We start from the raw sequence: 18,353 nt of genomic DNA, 5'->3' as shown, positions 1-18,353 counted from the left end.
CTAAGCCACTGAGTGTTATAAGAAAGGGATAACCCTGAGGTAATCCGGGGGAGACTGGCAAACAGCATGCCCTAGGACGGTTGGGGAATCCAGGACAGGCTGGACCTCGGGGCAGTAAGAGCCCGTGCTTGGTCCACCATCTGAGGCCCTCTCCTGGCTGTAAGAAGGGGATGCTGAGCTCGGGGTCTTTGTCAGTGTGAGTTGTGGGATGCTTCACATGCTCACGTCATAGTATACCCAGAGCCATTCCTACACATTCCAAAGGAACCACCTGATCACACTCAGTGTCTACACTCCAGGAGCTCACCAGAAAAGCACAGTTCAAAAATGATTCCTGTCCCAAGCTGAGTTCAGCTAACTTCTACTAGAGAAGGATGACTTAAGGACAGGCTAACCATGCCTTCCAAAAATAGGTGTCAGCTGGAATGCCAACTCCAGTAGTGGCTGCCCTGAGAGCTGTGTTAAGAATGATTCTGAGGCCTAGTTTGGGCAAAGTGGGAAGGAGTGCTCTGATCACTTAGGGATTACTCTCAACATGGGAAATGGGGTTGCAGCAGCTTGCGTAACATAAACCTGCTATTTCTGCTTTAGTTTCCCTAATGAGTTTCTCAGATGAAGATTATACCACCACCTCTGTCCCCATCTCATCCCTTGAAACGGACTGGAAATACAGAGAAGAGTTTTTGGAGGTTGCAATGACTGGGAAGCACTGCTAGCATTTAATGAGCAGGGGCCAGGAATGCTAGAAATCTTATATTAGGCCCGTATGACAGAAAAAATGGTCTTACCTATGCCAGTAGGTCCCCCATTATGAACTCTGTAAGTTTCACTCAATTATTCCTTTCAGTTAGATTACCAGAAAGTCTCATCCTTAAAGCATATGATTTTAACTTCTAAAGAACTGTCTTTACAGAACACCAAGGTAATATTGTTATTCTACCAGCTTTAATCTCAAATCATTGGAAGCAATGACCTCGTGAAGAACACTGGGGTGTCGTCTGATATTTAACATGCCAGATAAAGGCACCTCACAGAGAGATGCAAAAGGAATTCCTCTTTGAGTTGAATGCTAGGAAAACATGAGCTCCAACGAATTGGTACCATTTTCCTTCACTGCGCAATGAGAACTCTGCAGCTCATCATATCTGTCTTGGTCTTGAGTCTCCACCAGGAAACTCACAGGTAAATGTAACGCTAGAACTTCTAGTTCTTCTCCCCTGTTTATCATCTTCTCTGGTTTTTGTTTTTGTTTTTTTCTTTGGCCGCGCCGTGAAACATGCGGGATCCTAGCTCCCCAACCAGGGATCGAACCCACGTCCCTTGTGGTGGGAGCACAGAGTCTTAACCACTGGACCGCCAGGGAAGTCCCCATCTTATCTGTATTTTAATGGATCTATTGCAAATGCAAGTTTCTGTGAGTTAAATGCCCGTTCTTTTAGGAAGTGGCCAGGGTTAGACAATGAAGAAAGGGAACGAAAGCTATGATTGAAAGTTGAAAATCAGGAAGGCAGTGTGACACGTGCCATGTGACTGCAGGGTAAGAGACGTTCCTCTGTCATCTCTCTTGTTCCCAAGTATGGACAGATGGAATTGCACACAGAGGGATAGTACATAAGACCCCTCCAATTTCCAGAAAGGTACCCTTCCCTTGGTCCTACCTTTTGCCCCTCCATCCCCTTTCCTACCTAGAATCCCTGCCTATAGGCTGGCATCGCTGGAATCCTCCTAGTTGGGTTGATGGCCTCAGCCAGGCAGACTCATACCTTGATGTGGCCCCCAAAGGTGTCGAAGTCAAAGAAGTTGCAGATGTGGTTGCTGTAGGGGTAGCATTCATCCTCCATCTCCCCCATCACCACGATATTCCGGCTCAGGAGCCCAACCTCGGCCCTCATGTCCACACCATCTACCTCCTCCCCAATGTGCAGGTACATTGGTTTCCCTAGGGCAGAAAGGAGGGAAAGCGGGAAATCAGAGGGACTGCGTGTGCCCACTGTCTTCCAGGGCCCTGGAAGCCAGGTGCTTCCGCTGCTCACGTGGTGCATGGTGGTCCCCGCGGCCCCGAGTCCCATTTTATAGAAGAACGAAGCCCAGGGAGGTGAAATGACTTGCCTGAGTGAAGAGGCAGGATTCACAGCCACGCATGCTTATGTCTGAAGCCCATGGCAAAAATGACTATTTCTCCCTCCATTTCTGTCCCCTCTTCTTGCTTGTCCGTACTAGAATCTTCTATTTTAGCTAGACACAAGGCTCTCCGGGACAGCCACATTTCCCAGCCTCCCTGCAGGTCAGTGTGGTCACAGGATAGCAGAAGGAACGTGTGCACCCTTCAGGTCGCTCCTACTCTACCACAGGGCTGGGATATGGACGCTGTTGGTGGGCCAGCCTCGCCCATGTGGGTGTGAATACACCCTGGAGGTGGCAGAGCAACGTGAGAGAAGAAACCCAATCTCTGGATGATCCCACAGAGCTCACGCCCTGGACCGCCTACCCGTTGGGAGTCTTACAGACACAAAACAAACCCTCTCTTGAGAGCCAATGCTTTAAAGCAGTGCAGATCCATATTCTGCTGAAGTCGGCAAATCTATGTTCTCCTCAACCTCCTGTAGAGTGTGTGTCTACAACTGAATTTTCTAGAAAGAACTAGATTGGAGCTTCTGTGTCCAGCACTGCCGGGCTCTGGATGCCACTATGGTAGCATATAGAACAATGAAAGAAAGCTTGCACCCCACTCTGTGTTGACCTCACCACGACCTCCCTCCCTCTCGCTGGCCTTGGAGGAGAGGATGCTCTCTCTCTCGTACCACTGACCTCAGCCCCAGCCCCTCCCATAAGCTCAAGAGCCTTGAATCCAATAGCCCTCCCCTGCTAGTAGCTTCATTTCATCCCTCATTTGGGTTCATGTTCTGTTTTGAGACTCGTCTAGGCCTTCCTATCTTTATTTTTTTCTTGATGTTATAATTTTTCTGGAAGTTTTTTTTATTGGAGTATAGCTGCTTTACAATTAGGCCTTCCTATGTTTAAAAACTAACAATCATGGGCTTCCCTGGTGGCGCAGTGGTTGAGAGTCCGCCTGCCAATGCAGGGGACACGGGTTCATGCCCCGGTCCAGGAGGATCCCACATGCCGTGGAGCGGCTGGGCCCGTGAGCCATGGCCGCTGAGCCTGCGCGTCCGGAGCCTGTGCTCCGCAACGGGAGAGGCCACAACAGTGAGAGGCCCGCGTACCGCAAAAAAAAAAAAAAGAAAGGTGCAGGGTGACAGGAGTTTGGAACTTTGGAACTGTCTTTGATCGTCACCTCCACAACAATCCCAAACTCTTCTCTGGAATAAAGAGACCTCAGGCTGCCTCTAGATTCAGCTGGTCCCTGAGAATGCTGACCTGCCTGGTAGGTGCTTTCTCTTCTTTTTGATGATGTAATTGTAGAGACAGCAACAACCTCTCATGTCGATTCGCAGCCTGAACCACTGGGCTTTCACTTGACTTGAGCAACAAGGCACGGCTCAGCCCCGTGACACCACTCGTGCCCACGTGCAAAGGCTGTGGTTATAAAAGCCCTGAGCAGCACCCACTGATGGTGACCTCACCCTGCTCTCTCATCCCCAAGGAGCGCTGGCTTCCCTGCCCACCCCTTCACCCAGCTTACATCCCGTGGGTGGCTCTGCAGCCTTTTAAAGGATGTTTGTTGTTCTGGAATTCTGCAGACTCAGGGAGATGGTGGTTTCTTTGAAGCATCTCAGTTTAAGATGTGAGACGGGTGCACGGCAAAGCTGAGAAAATATTCCCTTTGGAATCGGTATTTGCCTCCTCTGGCTGTTGTAACAACTTACCACAAACTCAGTGGCTTAAAACAACAGAAATTTCTATTCTGATAGTCCTGGAGGTCAGAAGTCCAAAATCCATTTCACTGGGTCAGCAGTCAGGGAGTTGCCAGGGCTGGTCCCGTCAGGGGCTCGGGGGAGAACCAGTTCCTGGCCTTTTGCAGACCCTTGCAGCTGCCAGCACTCCTCGGCTGGTGGCCCCTTCCTCTAATCTGCTATGTCATCACATCTGACTCTGACCCTCCTGTACCCCTCCTTTTAAGGACCCTTTTTTTTTTTTTTTTTTTTGTGGTACGCGGGCCTCTCACTGTTGTGGCCTCTCCCGTTGCGGAGCACAGGCTCCGGACGCGCAGGCTCAGCGGCCATGGCTCACGGGCCCAGCCGCTCCGCGGCATGTGGGATCCTCCCGGACCGGGGCACGAACCCGTGTCCCCTGCATCAGCAGGCGGACTCTCAACCACTGCGCCACCAGGGAAGCCTAAGGACCGTTTTGATTCCACTGAACCCACCCAGATAATCCGGGTTCACCCCCCATCTCGTGAGCCTTAATCACATCTGCAAAGTCCCTTTTGCCACATGAGGTAACACATTCCCAGTTGCCAAAGATTAGCACGTGGACACCTTTGAGGGCTGTTAGTCTATAACAGAGTCCCTCTTTTAAAAAGTCTCAGGTAATAAAAAAAAATTAACTTTTCAAAGAGTCTATTTACTGGAATTTACTGTTATCCCCTGAGCCGAAGGTCTGTGTCCCCTGTCAAAGGGATGCCATGGATAGGCGGCTGTCAGGCCTTAAGTCTCATTCAGGGTCCTGACATCAACCAGTGGAAAGAGTTTAAAACAAGTTAGTGCTGCAGAATAGCGGTGCCTCATCCTCCAGCACATCCCACTGTGGCTTCTGGTTTGGGTCACAGGGCCACGAGTCTGTCCAGTTTTAAGGTCCAGAAGCAGAGTCCCCTCTAGCACCCATGCAGGAGCCTCTCTCCCACCCCTGGCTCGTCCTCTGCCCATCGGCTCTGGGGCCTTTACACAGCCAGTTACGAGGCCCTCGGGTTGGGGGGAGGTTAGGGTCTTCTGCAAAAAGAGCTTTGCCCTGGGTTCTGAGTGACCCCAGCACCCAGAGCAGCGTCTGATGCTGACAAGGAAAGAGACTCCCACGCGTGCCAGCCCTGAACACCCAAGGTCCAGCGACTGACACACTGAGCATCGATCATAACTGCATCTAAGGATAGACAGTCAGACCCGGAAGGACCCGGAATGGCTTTCTGCCGTCACTTAGGCCAGCTTGCTAACTTCACATTTGAGGAAACGGAAGGCAGACGGTGCTCAGGGCCGGCCTGGTGGAGACAGGGCGAGGATGGGGGGACGCGGCCCCCAGGAAGAGATGCCCTTTCAAGCCCTTACGACTGGTGCTGGGGACACTTTCTCTTCACCACCAGCCTCTGGCTCTGGGACCCAGTGAGTGCCATGGGCCTGGACCTTCGCCATAAGCACCTGAAACGTGACACCTGTCTTTCCAGCACCTCTTTACTCTCCGTGGACCCTTGACTCTGACTTCGAGGGCTGAGCATGTCACCTGCGTCCAGGCAGCAGTGATCTCATGCCAGCCACTGGGGGTGCACTGCCTTCCCTCTCTCTCGGGGAGGACCTGCCGCCAGGGGGTAGTCAGCAGGCGGCCTCCAGCTCAGGAGCTCCTGTGTCTGCTCCAAGGTCATGCTCTGCTTGGGTTCCTCCCAGTGACTAAAGCACAGCCGAGGTCCTGGAGCCCGGCCGCTGCTTCCCCATGCAGGATCCCCTGATAGGCAGGCTGTGCTCGGAGGGCCCCCCGCTTTCCCTAGTCTCCCGAACCACCCAGCTCAGAACACTCCCTGCAGGTAAGTGGGTCAGTAGAAATGGACCCTTCTTTTTTCCCAGAGCTGGGCATCTTTCCCCAAGTACTTGCAGGCTCCTGGTCTTCCAGGCCTCATGCCTCTGGGCACGGTGGACCCAGGCCTCTTCACTAGTGGACCCCCCAATGAACAGCTCTCCTGGCAACACCCAGAAAAACTTCCAAAGGCTTCCTCAACCGAGCAAAGCCACCCGGGACCGTTCTTGGGGTGCAGAAGCGAGCGCTGCCTGCCAGAGCCCTAGAGGCAGTTCAGAGGTGAACTTGCCAAAGCAAGCGATGGGGGCCTGAGGGTCTGGTCCTGAGAGGCACAGCATAGAGCCTGCTTCCCAAAAGGATGTCCCCCCCGAGCCCCGCCACCCAGGGCTCCGCACGTTACAGAAGAGGCTACAGGGAGCAACAAGCTCTGTCCTACCAGCCAGAGGTGCGGGAAAGGAGCTTCCCTTGCAGCTCCGGGGGGCACAGAGCTGCCTAGCCGCCCGCAGCATGGACAGAGTAAAACCCCAATTCCTGTGGGCTTACCCGCCATCACTCCCACATGTCCCCTTCTGCTCCAGCCAGACCCGGCCACCCATCATTCCCCGAGCAAGCTTCTGCTCGTTCACATCTCAGCTTTTATCGAAGCTGCTCTCTCTAGTTGGGACAGCCTCCTCCATTCGTCCACGGAGCAAATCACCTTGTCCCTCAAGATCCAGCTCTGGTGGCTCCTTCTCAGTGAAGTCTTCCCCGACTAACCCTCAGCATGAGCCTTTGCATCTTGGGGTCTCCACGGTGCTTGGGGGAGCCAGGAAACCAGGCCAAGCCTCCGCATCTCTAGGCTATGCACCTCCAGATTTCCAACCATCCCTCAAAGTGTACGCGTTTCAGAGTTCAGGAGGCTCCTCTCAATTTGTCAGCATCCCCCCCGTAAAATATGGCATCCAGGGACTTCCCTGGAGGTTCCAGTGTTTAAGACACTGAGCTTCCAATGCAGGGCGTGCGGGTTCGATCCCTGGTCGGGGACTAAAATCCCACATGCCGTGCGACGCGACCAAAAAAAAAAGTGGTGTCCAGGCAGGGTGCTGACCAGAGGCTCCTGTTCCTGTGGGTGGCCAGAGGGCCTTCCTCGGGGACCCAGTCTCAACACAACTGGAGAGGTGGGACAGATGCACAGATGCGGAGGACTGTGGCTCTGCAGCCAGGCTGTCTGGGTGGGATTCTGACTCAGATCATAGCCGTGAGTCCCTGAACACATTATTTAAGCTCCTGAACGTCAGACCCTTTATCTATATAATGGAGATAACAATAGCACATATCTCGAAAGGTAGCTATGGCTGTGAAATGAGTTAATCCATGGAATGTGCCTGGAACAGCCCCGAGGGCATAGTAGGGGGCTAGTGTGACAGAAGTGACACATGCAGCTGTCCCCAAGTGAAGGCTGGAACCCAGGGCTCCCACCGCTAGCTTCACACCTATAATGATGGGCATGGAAGAGAACAGGTTCCACAGCTTTCTTTGTTCCACGGGGAAAAGCAGCCGGGGGTAGGGCTGACTTCCAGGTAGATGGACAACTGTGCTGATTAGACTCCTGGGAGCAGACTCAGTAAGACGGATTGAGAGCTGAAAGAATATTCCGGTCCCACCGCCTCCTTCCCCTACGTGGGGCTCTCTATCAGGATTTTACAAACCTTACCGCCAGTTTATCTGTCCCGCTGCTGCAGTTACAGCCCACTCCCAGGCCACTGTCCCAGGGAAGCTGTGCACCCCGCTTTCCCAGCATCCACCCTGTCTGTGGAATTCTCCCACGCGGCCTCCACCCCTCCCTTCTGTCTCCAGGCTCTGATACAGGAAGGCCAACCAGGGGAAAGCAGACGCGGCCAAGCCAGATTTGTCCCGAATAATCCACAAGGGCCATGAGCACAGATGAGGGGTGGGGAAGGCATGGGATGCACAAGGACTCTGCACAGTTGCCCCGCACAGGAATAAAACATCGACCCTTCCAAGTACTCATCCTACGACAGGCCCGGTTCCACAATCTGCCCTCTTCCGAGCCCTCTCTACAGGGCAAGCATGGCACTAAACACTCCGGAGTCGAGAAGGGTAAAACATCAAGGATCTTCCAGTGGGAGAAACAGACCCCTGTACGTGTGGCTCAGACCCAGCAGGGCCCAGGGTTTCTGCAGGAGGGGGCAGTGCGGTCTGCCCTTCTCAGACCACGAGGACAAGCCCAGAGGGACTTAGGCTGGAGGGTCCCAGAAAGGCAAATTTAAACTACAGAGCTCCCAGATCCCTCCTCCAGTCCAGTCATCTTTGAGAGAAGAAGTTGGGAACAGGGTCCCTCCTGGAGGAAGGATGAAGCAGAACATATCACCTTCGAGCCAGAGAGCTCTGAGTTTGAATCCTGGCTCAGATCGACCAAGTAGACTTGCTTGGTCTATACCAGCAGCCCTCACTAGAAAGTTCTGAGATGATGGAAATGCTCTAGTCCATGTTGTCCGATATGGTAGCCACTAGCCACACGTGGCCAGTGAACTCTTGAAATGTGTGCTGCAGGACTGAGGAATGGAATTTTTATTAGTTTCAATTAAATTTATACAGCCCCATGTGGCTGCTGACTACCATATTGGAAAGCATGAGTCTAGATGTTTAATTTCCACGGACATCAGTTTCCTCATCTATGTCATGGAGAAAACAGTAGCACCCGCCTTGTCAGGTTGTCATGAAGAGTGAGCAAGTCGGTTTACGTAAAGTGCTTTAGCATATCACGGGAAACTCAAACAATGTTAATACTAATTAGTAGTAGTACTTCAAAGTGTGTGATGGGGGGCTTATAAAACAAAGTGGGAAGTTGAGAATGAAAATAGGGTAGAAAATTGAGGGGATTTCTTTTTTCTTTTTCTTTTTTACTGACGAAGGATGTATTTATTTTAAACGATTACATAAGATTCAGCTTAAGAATCATAAGGAGGAGATTTCTAATTGCCATGTCAGGAGGTGTTGAAAATCACACTGTGGTTGGCAAAACCTTGAAATATTTTTTTAGATGATCACACATTTTCATGACTTTGTTACCCCCATCTGTTTCTCGTCAGAAAATCGTTCTGCAAAAAGGCCTGTTTACTGGAATTTGGGAGCAGTGAGGAAGGAGGATCCAGGAGGGCTGTGTCCCTCTCTGCAGCCAGCCTGGGGAGGAGAACACGAATTGGTAATTGGATGGGGGGCACAGTTATGGAAAAGAACAAAGCAGGTGGAGTCCTTGCTCCGTGTCAGTGGGGGATGGAGGGCCAGAGAACGGGCTTGGAGCTGAAGAGGAGAAATGTAAGCCTCCCTAGGACAGCCAGACAAACAGAAAGACACACACGCGCGCACACACACACACACACGCACGCACGCACGCACGCACGCGCGCGCGCGCGCGCGCGCGCGCCTCATAGATACCCCTCCCTGGGGCTTTTCCGACGCTGTCCACCAGGAGGCACTGTTTTCATGTAAGCCCTAAAGCTTCTGAGCAAGATGGTCCACTCTGAGCCTAGTACCTTTAAGGAGGGAGGGGCTTGGCAGGGTGGGGGAGCTGCTGGAGATACAGACACAGGCAGTCCTAAACCAGGGGCGTTTGGAGGGCCCTGAGGGGGATGCATCATCTTCTCCACTTACCCTTCCCTCCCTTGGTACTCAGGGCCCAGAGCAGCCCCGTCTCACCCTCTGTCCAGCCTGCACAGCCCTCATGAAGCCCCTGGAACTGTTGGCCAAACATTGCCACCTGCAGCAACGCGCCATCATGCACACCCAAACCACGCCGTTGGGCGAGGCGGGGGTGCCCCAGGATCGCACGGCTTCCTCATTCTTAGGGTCACTCTTGGCACACACTGCTGCCCTATTAGGACTTGCTCAAGATGAAATTTCCCCTCCAGGCCTAGGGTGCTCAACAATGAGGTGCAGAGGAGGGCCAGTGAGAACAAAGTGCCCCTCCCAGGGTGCCCCTCCTCCTACCTCCCTGCAGGCAAGGCCTTAAAGGCAAGCTTTCACCCTCCCAGAAGCCACAAGGGCAGCCCCAGCTCCATGGGTCACTTAGGCTAGGCCCGTGAGCCATGGCCGCTGAGCCTGCGCGTCCGGAGCCTGTGCTCCGCAACGGGAGAGGCCACAACAGTGAGAGGTCTGCGTACCGCAAAAAAAACCAAAGCCAAAACCAAAACCAAAACCAAAACCAAAAAACAGTGAGCAGTGACATCCCCTCAAATGGTCTGAATGCCACTCCTGACAAGAGTCCCAGAGGACACCTGGCATCCCAGAAGGCCTGTCCACATGTATTGTCCTCAGGAGACGCAGAAGGCACCCAGTGAAGACCCAAGGGTCCAACAATCACTAGGAATTGCTTCGCTTGGTGCTGTCCTGTAAGTGGGGGTCTAGGAAGTCTAATAAGCCATTGTACTCAGAAGAAAGCCCCAAGGTGCCATTTGGGGTCTCCGCTTCCTCCAGCCCCCCGTTTCCCTGTCAAGCTACCTGGGTCTTCTTCTGGAATTGGAGCATTGCCTGCTCTTCCCAGCACAGGGTCTTTGCTGCCCCTCCCCTCTTTCCTGGTTACCTCTCTGCTCAATCATTAATTCTTCTGGGGAGTCTTCCACGCCTTTGCCAAACCCCCGTTTCCGATGCTCCCATCAATCCCCCATCTTCCCCTTCCATGGCCTTTCTCACATTTGGGATTTCGTTTTTATTGGGATGATTCTTTGCTGGATATCCATTTTCACAGCTGCCTAAGGGCAGAGAACTTGTCTATGTGGTTCACCATGGCTTCCCAAAGCCTGGAGCATCGCCTGGCATAGACTACGTGCTCTTTGTTTGTTGAATACATGATGACCTGCTCCTTGCCACCTCCCTGCGGGTGTCCTTGTGATGGAGGAGTGAGGATGCCTGTCCAGCCTGAGGGTGGAGGGAGGGTGGGGCATGCACATTCACAGGAAGAGCCTCCACACCCAGAAGCATCAGGACACGTAGACAACTGCAGGCCTGGCAGACCTCGTGTGTCTGTTACTAATAATGACAGAAATGGCTTGCTTCTCTCCCTCTATAACTTCCTTTAAACTGCATGTCCCCAAAGAGCGGAATCGATAAGCTATAAAATATACAGGTTTCAACCACTGGCCTGTGGCTCATGTCCCTTCCCTCCTTTCCATCCTTAAGTTTAGTTGCTAAACTACTGCACCTAATACTACTACTAGTAACAGCTAACACGAATGGAGCACTTATCACGTTCCAGGCACTATTTTAAGTATCTCTTTAAGTATCTCTTTAACTCCTTTAATCTTCACAACAGCCCTTTGAAGTAGTTGTGATCATTATCTCCATTTTATACATGAGAAAACAGGGGCAAAGGGAAGTTACGTAATTGTCTAACGTCCTTTGGCTAATCACTGCCATTCCTAGAACCTCTTTAAACTATTTTGCCCTCTACCAAAAAAAAAAAAAAAGTCTTCCTCAAAACGTCTTCAGAAAATGTGACGAACAGCACGACCCTCCGTCTAACGTGATAAATCAAACCGTAAACAGCCGCACACAGAGAGCATCTTTGCATCAGACAGTTTCCAGGGTGATGGTTCACGTTGTTGCACAGTATCCACCACGTGAAAGCCCCTATGACAGATTCCCCAGTAGCCCAGAGCTAAGGGAAAGTTGCCTCTCTTGGCTTCTGGTCCCCTTCCTTGTATCAGACAGTATTAGTTAAGTAATTGGTGAAGTTCCTTTCTCTGCTCTGGCTGCCAGGAAGCTCAGAGATACATTTTATGGTCTATTTCAGTAGCTTCTGCTAACTTCATTTCCCACCCCCCTTTCTGCTGACTTTATTCTCCATCCATCAGTCTTTCATTACTTAGACATGTATCTTTCACTCTGTTTTTTTTTTTCTTCCCCCCCGCCCCGGAGGAAGATCTACCTGGACTTGTGTTCATTCTAAGAGACCCCGAAACCTTTTTTGAAGAAGGTAGGGGTTTCAAACAAATTATCATTTAAGGTATCATTCTGTTACCTTGTCAAGGAACAAATGTTTGGTCATCTCAGCCTCTGCCCACAAACTGCTACCCCCTTCCCTCTCTCTCGCCACACCCACCACATCACAATCTCTGGAAACAGTTACAGCCTTCCTTTTGCAGTTCTGAGTCTAGAGCTGGTGCCCCAGGATCACAGCTGCAGCATTTGTGGACCGCCTCAGCTACCTGCCCTCCAGGGTCCCCATCCCCATGAAAAAAATTATGCCATTGGACTCCATCACACGTTCTCACTTTTTGAAACCTTTGTGCCCCCAAATTCTTTCTCAAGCACTCTTCCACTAGCCAAAAAGATTCTGTTGAATTTTACCTTTTGTAGTTTTATTTCCAAAATAATAGATACTCTGAATATATTGGTAACGCTTTCTCAATTCATAGTCTTCCTTCTACCCCCAAATTCTCATACTTCTCCAGGTGCCATGGTTCTGCGGCAGCCAATACTTTTTTTCCTTAATTTTTATGGGGGTAGAGTTGATTTACAGTGTTGTGTTAGTTTCAGGTGTACAGCAAAGTGATTCAGTTATGCATATACATATATCTACTCTTTTTTAGATTCTTTTCCCATATAGGCCATTACAGAGTATTAATAGAGTTCCCTGTGCTATACAGTAGATCTTTATTAGTTATCCATTTTATATATAGTAGTGTGTATATGTTAATTCCAATCTTCCAATTTCTCCCTACCCCCCTTTACCATAAGTTTGTTTTCTATATCTGTAACTCTCTTTGTTGTGTAGATAAGTTCATTTGTACCTTTTTTTAAGATTCCACATATAGCAGCTGACATTTTTAATGCCCAGTATTGACTCTCCTTTCTCTGGTAATACATCCCAATTTTCCTTTGGGGAGCGACTCTGTCCATACAATGCAGTCGTAGAAGGACAGTCATTGAAGGTGCCCTAGCCAGAGGGTGAGCACATGAGACACCAGCCCAATCAGTGCCATCTCCCTGGAAGGTAACTTTTGAGCACCATGTCCCAGGATGCGCAAACAGTGATGCCTTAAGGATGCTGCCCATTCGTTCCTGCTACCCAGACCCCTGAAGCTGCCCTGTTCCTGGTCCTTTATTGCACCTTGGCCACGCAGCTTTCACTTAGTTCTCTAAACTGAATAGCCTCAACGAATTCGTTTTTTTGTTTAAGATAGTCAAGTTGGATTCTGTTGCTTACAACAAAGAACTCTAACTGATACATAACTCCCCCAACTAAGAATAATTGACCTGGACTATACTTGAGGTCTCTTTAACCTCTAACGATCTGTAATTCCAGTAACCTCACACAACATAAATGACAGGGCATCGAAGTCAAGATTTAGGAGAAGAAAAAGGAAAATGTGAAAGCTACAGAAAGAAGAGATTTAAAATGTTGTGGTAGGTTAATTGTTGCCTAGCAAATGTTCATTCCCTCCCTTCTATCTTAATGGGAAAAATAGAGTTCCCCATTCATGTTGAGTTGGACCACGTGATCTGTTTTGGTCAATGGAAAGTGGGTGTCAAAGGGTGCTAGTTCTGATCGCAAGGCCTTAAGAGTCCTCCCATGTTTCGGTTCACTTCTCCCCCGTGAGAAGAGTATGTCCTAGGAAGAATGAGACTCACGTGGAGCTGACCCGAACCCAACCCTCAGCCTGGAGCCAAGTTTAGTGTGGAGAAGCTGAACCCTAGACAGCCTGTAGATGCACGAGTAAGAAATAAATGCTTGCCATAAAATCTTAAGGACTTTTTTGTCATGCAGCATTATTATGGCAATAGCTGACTGACACAAATTTGTTTTGATTTCAGTCAACTTTAAGCCTAACAATTTTCAGCTTCATCAGACCTAGGGAGGGGTGAGGGAATGTCCTACCTGCTACTTTGACCTGCTTGGAGGCACAGGCTTTGCAGGGGAGCACCTGGAACTCTTCTGCCTGGTACATGGAGTAATCGGTACTGGCAATGACCAGGGTATCTCCGGGCTTCCATGATTGTACATCGTCTTCAAGATTCAGGATGGTGCTGTTCACGTTGGTGTCGATGGTGACGGTGAGTTTCGGCCTCACTGTTAACCCAAAACAGGAGAGACTGAGAGATAAAGCTTTGCTCCTGCCACACTTCTGACTCCCCACCTCTTCCCTTCCCCTCCCTAAATCAGTAAATGCCAGGTTTGCCTATCCAAAACCCAAATCACCAGGCTCACCCCATCCAAGTCTCAAAGGTTTTTTGAAGTCAACAAAAACCCTACCAGAAAAGAGCCATTCATTAGCTCTGGGCACGGGAATTTTCCACAAACTCCTTAGCTGGAGTTAAATGTGGCTGCCTCACCACACCTGTTTTGCAAAAGATGTGAAACAAATATAGTCCCTCTCAACTATTATTTTCAGTAGCTGTAAGCCTCCCCTCCAAAGAACTTCCATCCCTAATGACTGCCTTCTGGAGATGGCCAAGTGCCCCTGAGAACAAACCGACCATTTCCAATCCCTTCTAACGAGCACCTCGAGAACTGGGTTTAAAATAATATCCCCCAAAGAGGCCATGAGCTGCGTGTCTATGCAGGGGAGGGCTGCAGGAAGGTCAGCTCTGTCCACTGCACCCTGGTTTTCCTGGACCAGGCCCTTCCCCTTCCTGAAAGGCATGTGGGCAGGGTGGAGCTCTGATGGCTCCTGCCAACTCCGAGGACCCTCCCACAGCTCCTGTGTCACAGAGGTGCTCTCCATCACGAGCTTGGTAGGAGCGTGGGGTCACTGAGATGCCCAGAGGCAGTTGAACCAGCCATCAAAACTCCCAATGCATAGCTGGCAGCTCAAGGAACCGAGCCACGGTTGCATTTCTGTCCCCAGCAAGGAGCTGCTTACCAGGCTTCCCACAGAGGAACCGCACACGGTAGCTCTGGCAGCCTTGGCCCTGGTCATAGCACACAAACCTATAATCCTGGCCTCTTTTGTAGACAACCTCGGTGGTGAGGTTAACTCCATCCACTGTAGTGGCCTGGGAACAGCACGGAAATTACAGAGCAAAGTCATTTCTTTTTGTAAAGAAGGAAGGTTATGATTAATGTTATAAACATATACGCACGAGTCTAAAATTGTTCCTGCTGCAAAACTTATTTACAATGGCCTTAAGTTATTATTCTGACATTTCCCCTTCTCGATTTGTATAAGAAAGACAGCATGAAGTCACAGGATGGATGAACATCTTGCCTGGGGTCCTACCGTATTTGGTATCCAAACCAGTGACTGACTGCCCTGGTGAACGTTTTCTGGAGTGTTTACAGCCAGCACGCACTCTTTTAGGAGCTGTGCTGCCTGCTTTCTTACAACTTGTCCCACTCGCCACCACGAGCACCATCAAGAGTGGCCAACATTTATTGAAGACTCACTATGATCGATCCACTGGTGCCTAAATGTGGCTCCACATCCTGTGGGGAGTCTAAAAACACTCACGCCCAGGCCCCGTCTGTGGAGTCTCAGGTTTGATTGTGTCCAGGGGGCGGCCTGGGCATCAGGACGTTTAATGGCTGCCCAGGTGACTCCAACGGGAAGTCATATTTGAGAACCCCTCTTGGAGTTATGGGGCTACATACGTTATTTCATTCCCTCTTCTTGGCTGTGAGGTCTATGAGGCTGTCGCTGGTTTTACAGATTAGGAAACGGACGCTCAGAGAGGTTGGGTAACTTGCCCACTTGAATCCGGATGCATCCAACTATATGGCTGGTGCTTCGCAGCCCCTCCACTGCTGCCCTCAGGCACTACTGCCCTCGGTTCAGCGTCTGTCTCCTTCCAGTGGCTGGTGGGTTCTGGAAAAGCCAGGTTTTGCCTCCCTCCCTGATCCCGGCATCCAGCCCAGGGCCTGGCACAGAGCACAGTCTCAGCTGATGAGAGCTGATGGGCGAGAAGCTTCAAGGCCAGGTAGAGAATTTAGGGAGTGGGTTCAGAGAAGGGCATGATCCCAGGGCCGGGGTATGTCTGCATCATGACTGGGGCTGTCATCAGAGACTTGCAATTTAGAGCAAGGGCTGCAGCTGTTATCCTCGTTGGCACAGAAACCAAAGGGACCAGGGCCAGGCAAATAGGAAGGTAAAGTTTCGTCAATCGAAAAAGGCGGGGTGGGGGGGAACTTTTAGGAAACCCTGCTTTGAACCCAGCAGATAGCCGCTGCCCTTGGCTTGGAAGGAGAGCTATGGAGACATGAGTCCAGCCAGAAAGAAAATTCAGCCCTTTCCTGCAAGCAACACACTCACAGCCATTATCCGGGGTGGTCTCTGCAGCAGAGAGGCAGGCATTGCGGACTTGCTCTTAGAGGAAAACACTAAGGCTCAGAGGGGTTTAGAAGCAAGTTCAAGGTCACCTGAATGTCAAGCCCATGCCTCTGACCCCCGGATCTCTTCTCCTGAGGCCAGCATGTTTTTCAGTTAAGACACCCCTTAATATTGAGAACTGAGCCTGAAAACATCATCTAACGGAGCTGGACGTTTTTTAAGGTGCAACGTCCGGTAAACATTTCAGGAAACCTCTACTCAGTCTTGCTGCTTTTCTTGTTTTCCTTTTTCTAACCGTAAGAACGACCTTAGCTTTGGATAAAAAGAGTAAAAAGGGCTTTACCACCGTCCAGTGAACCTCGATCTTCACTTTAAGTAGACACAATGTGATTGTTACTCGTGATAATAATTATAAAATAACTAGCAATATCATAATAAACAATAACATAGGAAAATCATTTTAAAATAATAAAAAAATTATGGGCACTCACTCACTATGCATTGTTGCATTAAATCCACAAAAGAATCCCATGAGGGAACAATTCTTATCTCCATTTTTGCTTATGGGGAAATTGAGACACTAAATTCAATAACTTGATTGATATCTATGGCCAGGATTGCTAGTGAGGATGACCCAGGGTGCAAGATTTAAGGCAGCACTCACTCTCAGGGTCATGCGAGTGCAGAGTCGGCACCTGGGAGTGAGAGCCACCTTAAATTTTGTGCCTCGGGCACCTCACGCGTCTAACCTTAGTCCTGTCACTGTTGGTAAGCCACAGCTCACAAGTGACAGAGCTGGATGCAAACTAGGAGCTATCTGGTTTCCAAATACATCTTCCAACCACCAGACTGATCTCCAGCCACTGTGCCGGGGCTGAGGGAGAAGAGGGGACTGCCCAAGAAGGTCTCAGCCCCAAGGATGTGTGAGTCCAGCAGGTCCCACTGGCCTTGAAGGGCGGGTGGGTTTTAAGGGAGAAGGTGGGAGGAGAGGAGGTTTCAACCCAGGAGAACCTCAGGAAGGGTAATGACATGGGAACAGGGGACTGTGGTTTTGGTTTTGATTCTGCAGAATCACAAGCTATCAGATCTGGAAAAGATTTCCTTGAGTTGAGGTCAACTGTGTAAGTCCTATTTCCTCTTTCTTTCCAACTCGCCATCCTGCCTAGGTGACAAATGTCCTTAACACCCCCTTCCCCTCCAGAGGATTTGACCACGTCAGGGTAGAGCAAGTATCTGGGGGACCCCTTGTGTGGGGCGGCCACAGCCCTTCAGGTGCACTGGGGCCTGCACGGTGGCCAGAGGTGGCCAGTGGCCACGGTGACCTGTTATTCCCCATAGTGGCAAAAATGGGCACATGGGCATTTCAGTTTTGCTTCAGTCTCTCTGGTGGGTTAATTAACTAGGGCATTGAGCTCCTGGCTGATGTGTCTGACACTCTATCTATAAAGAGGATGTAACCTTGCTTTTCTCACCTGTGGTAAACACAGGACAAGCCTGGCTTTGCTTTTCTGACTTCAGAAAAACCTGCAGTATAGTCCACCTCATTGTCTTTTATGACTAGAAAGAGATGTTCTGGCTAAATCTGGGGTCACTACTGATTAAAGGTTGACGGTGAGGAGAAAAGGGATGAACCTGGCATTTCCAGAATGCAGCACTTCCTCCTTTCCTTTAGGGGCGGAGCTTTGATTCACTTTTGGAGGCACGTGACATGTTTTTAGATGACTGCCTCAAGGAACCTTTGTTTTGCCAAGAAAAAGCCAAGATTTTATTCTGGAATTGAGAGTGTTGAACTCATAAGGGGTTATAATGCTCAGCAAAATATTGTCAAAGAATGCACTTTTGTGGGAAGGCTGGCCCAGGCTTCTGGGTAATGGGGAAAACTGTTGTTGGGTCTTTTATTCTTCTCTGGACCTCAAATAGTTGAGACTTTGAACTCGGGGAATTCATTGTCAAGGATACTCCTTTTGTTGGAAGGCAACTGGGCCCTGCAATATGGCGGCAGATTGGTGGTTACAGAGTCTGGGGTTGGGTCCCCGTGGAAGGTCTTGGATTATGGAACTGGTGAACAGTCACATATGATTATATATGTAACATATGGAAAAATATGTATACTTTCTCCAGTCTCTTCTGCTATCTCCAAGCCTTTAGTAAAGTTTCATTCACTGTGTTAGCCTGGGATTAATTGTGCTTTGACACTCTCAGGGAAGAGCCCGTATCTGTGCTGGGAGCAAAGTTACTGAGAGCTAGAAATGCCTAAGAAAAGCTATTTTCCTAGCATGGAGAAGTGGTCTTCTAAACAGTGATCTGGAGCCAGGCAGCTGGCAGAGCAAACACCAAGAGGGATTTGCAGAGCATGGAAGCATTCCTCGAGGATTTCCAGAAATACTTGGGGAGGGAGTGCTGGTA

General features: G+C 50.1%; 1 protein-coding gene across 6 annotated transcripts in view; it reads right to left on the bottom strand.

Annotated features, from left to right (window-relative positions):
- The window catches only part of CEMIP (cell migration inducing hyaluronidase 1), a 163,688-nt gene that overhangs the window by 40,413 nt on the left and 104,922 nt on the right, over window positions 1-18,353 (bottom strand). For all 6 annotated transcript variants that reach the window (XM_060293763.1, XM_060293760.1, XM_030878467.2 and 3 more), the window contains 3 exons: window positions 14,544-14,676; window positions 13,559-13,750; window positions 1,764-1,939 (listed from right to left, as the gene is read on the bottom strand). In XM_060293763.1, coding sequence (XP_060149746.1) covers window positions 1,764-1,939; window positions 13,559-13,750; window positions 14,544-14,676 — 501 coding nt within the window. The remainder of the gene's footprint in view (window positions 1-1,763; window positions 1,940-13,558; window positions 13,751-14,543; window positions 14,677-18,353) is intronic.

This window comes from Globicephala melas, chromosome 2 (assembly GCF_963455315.2).
Source record: "Globicephala melas chromosome 2, mGloMel1.2, whole genome shotgun sequence".
In the NCBI taxonomy this organism is placed as follows: Eukaryota; Metazoa; Chordata; class Mammalia; order Artiodactyla; family Delphinidae; genus Globicephala; species Globicephala melas.
This window is presented reverse-complemented; position numbering and strand designations above follow the sequence as displayed.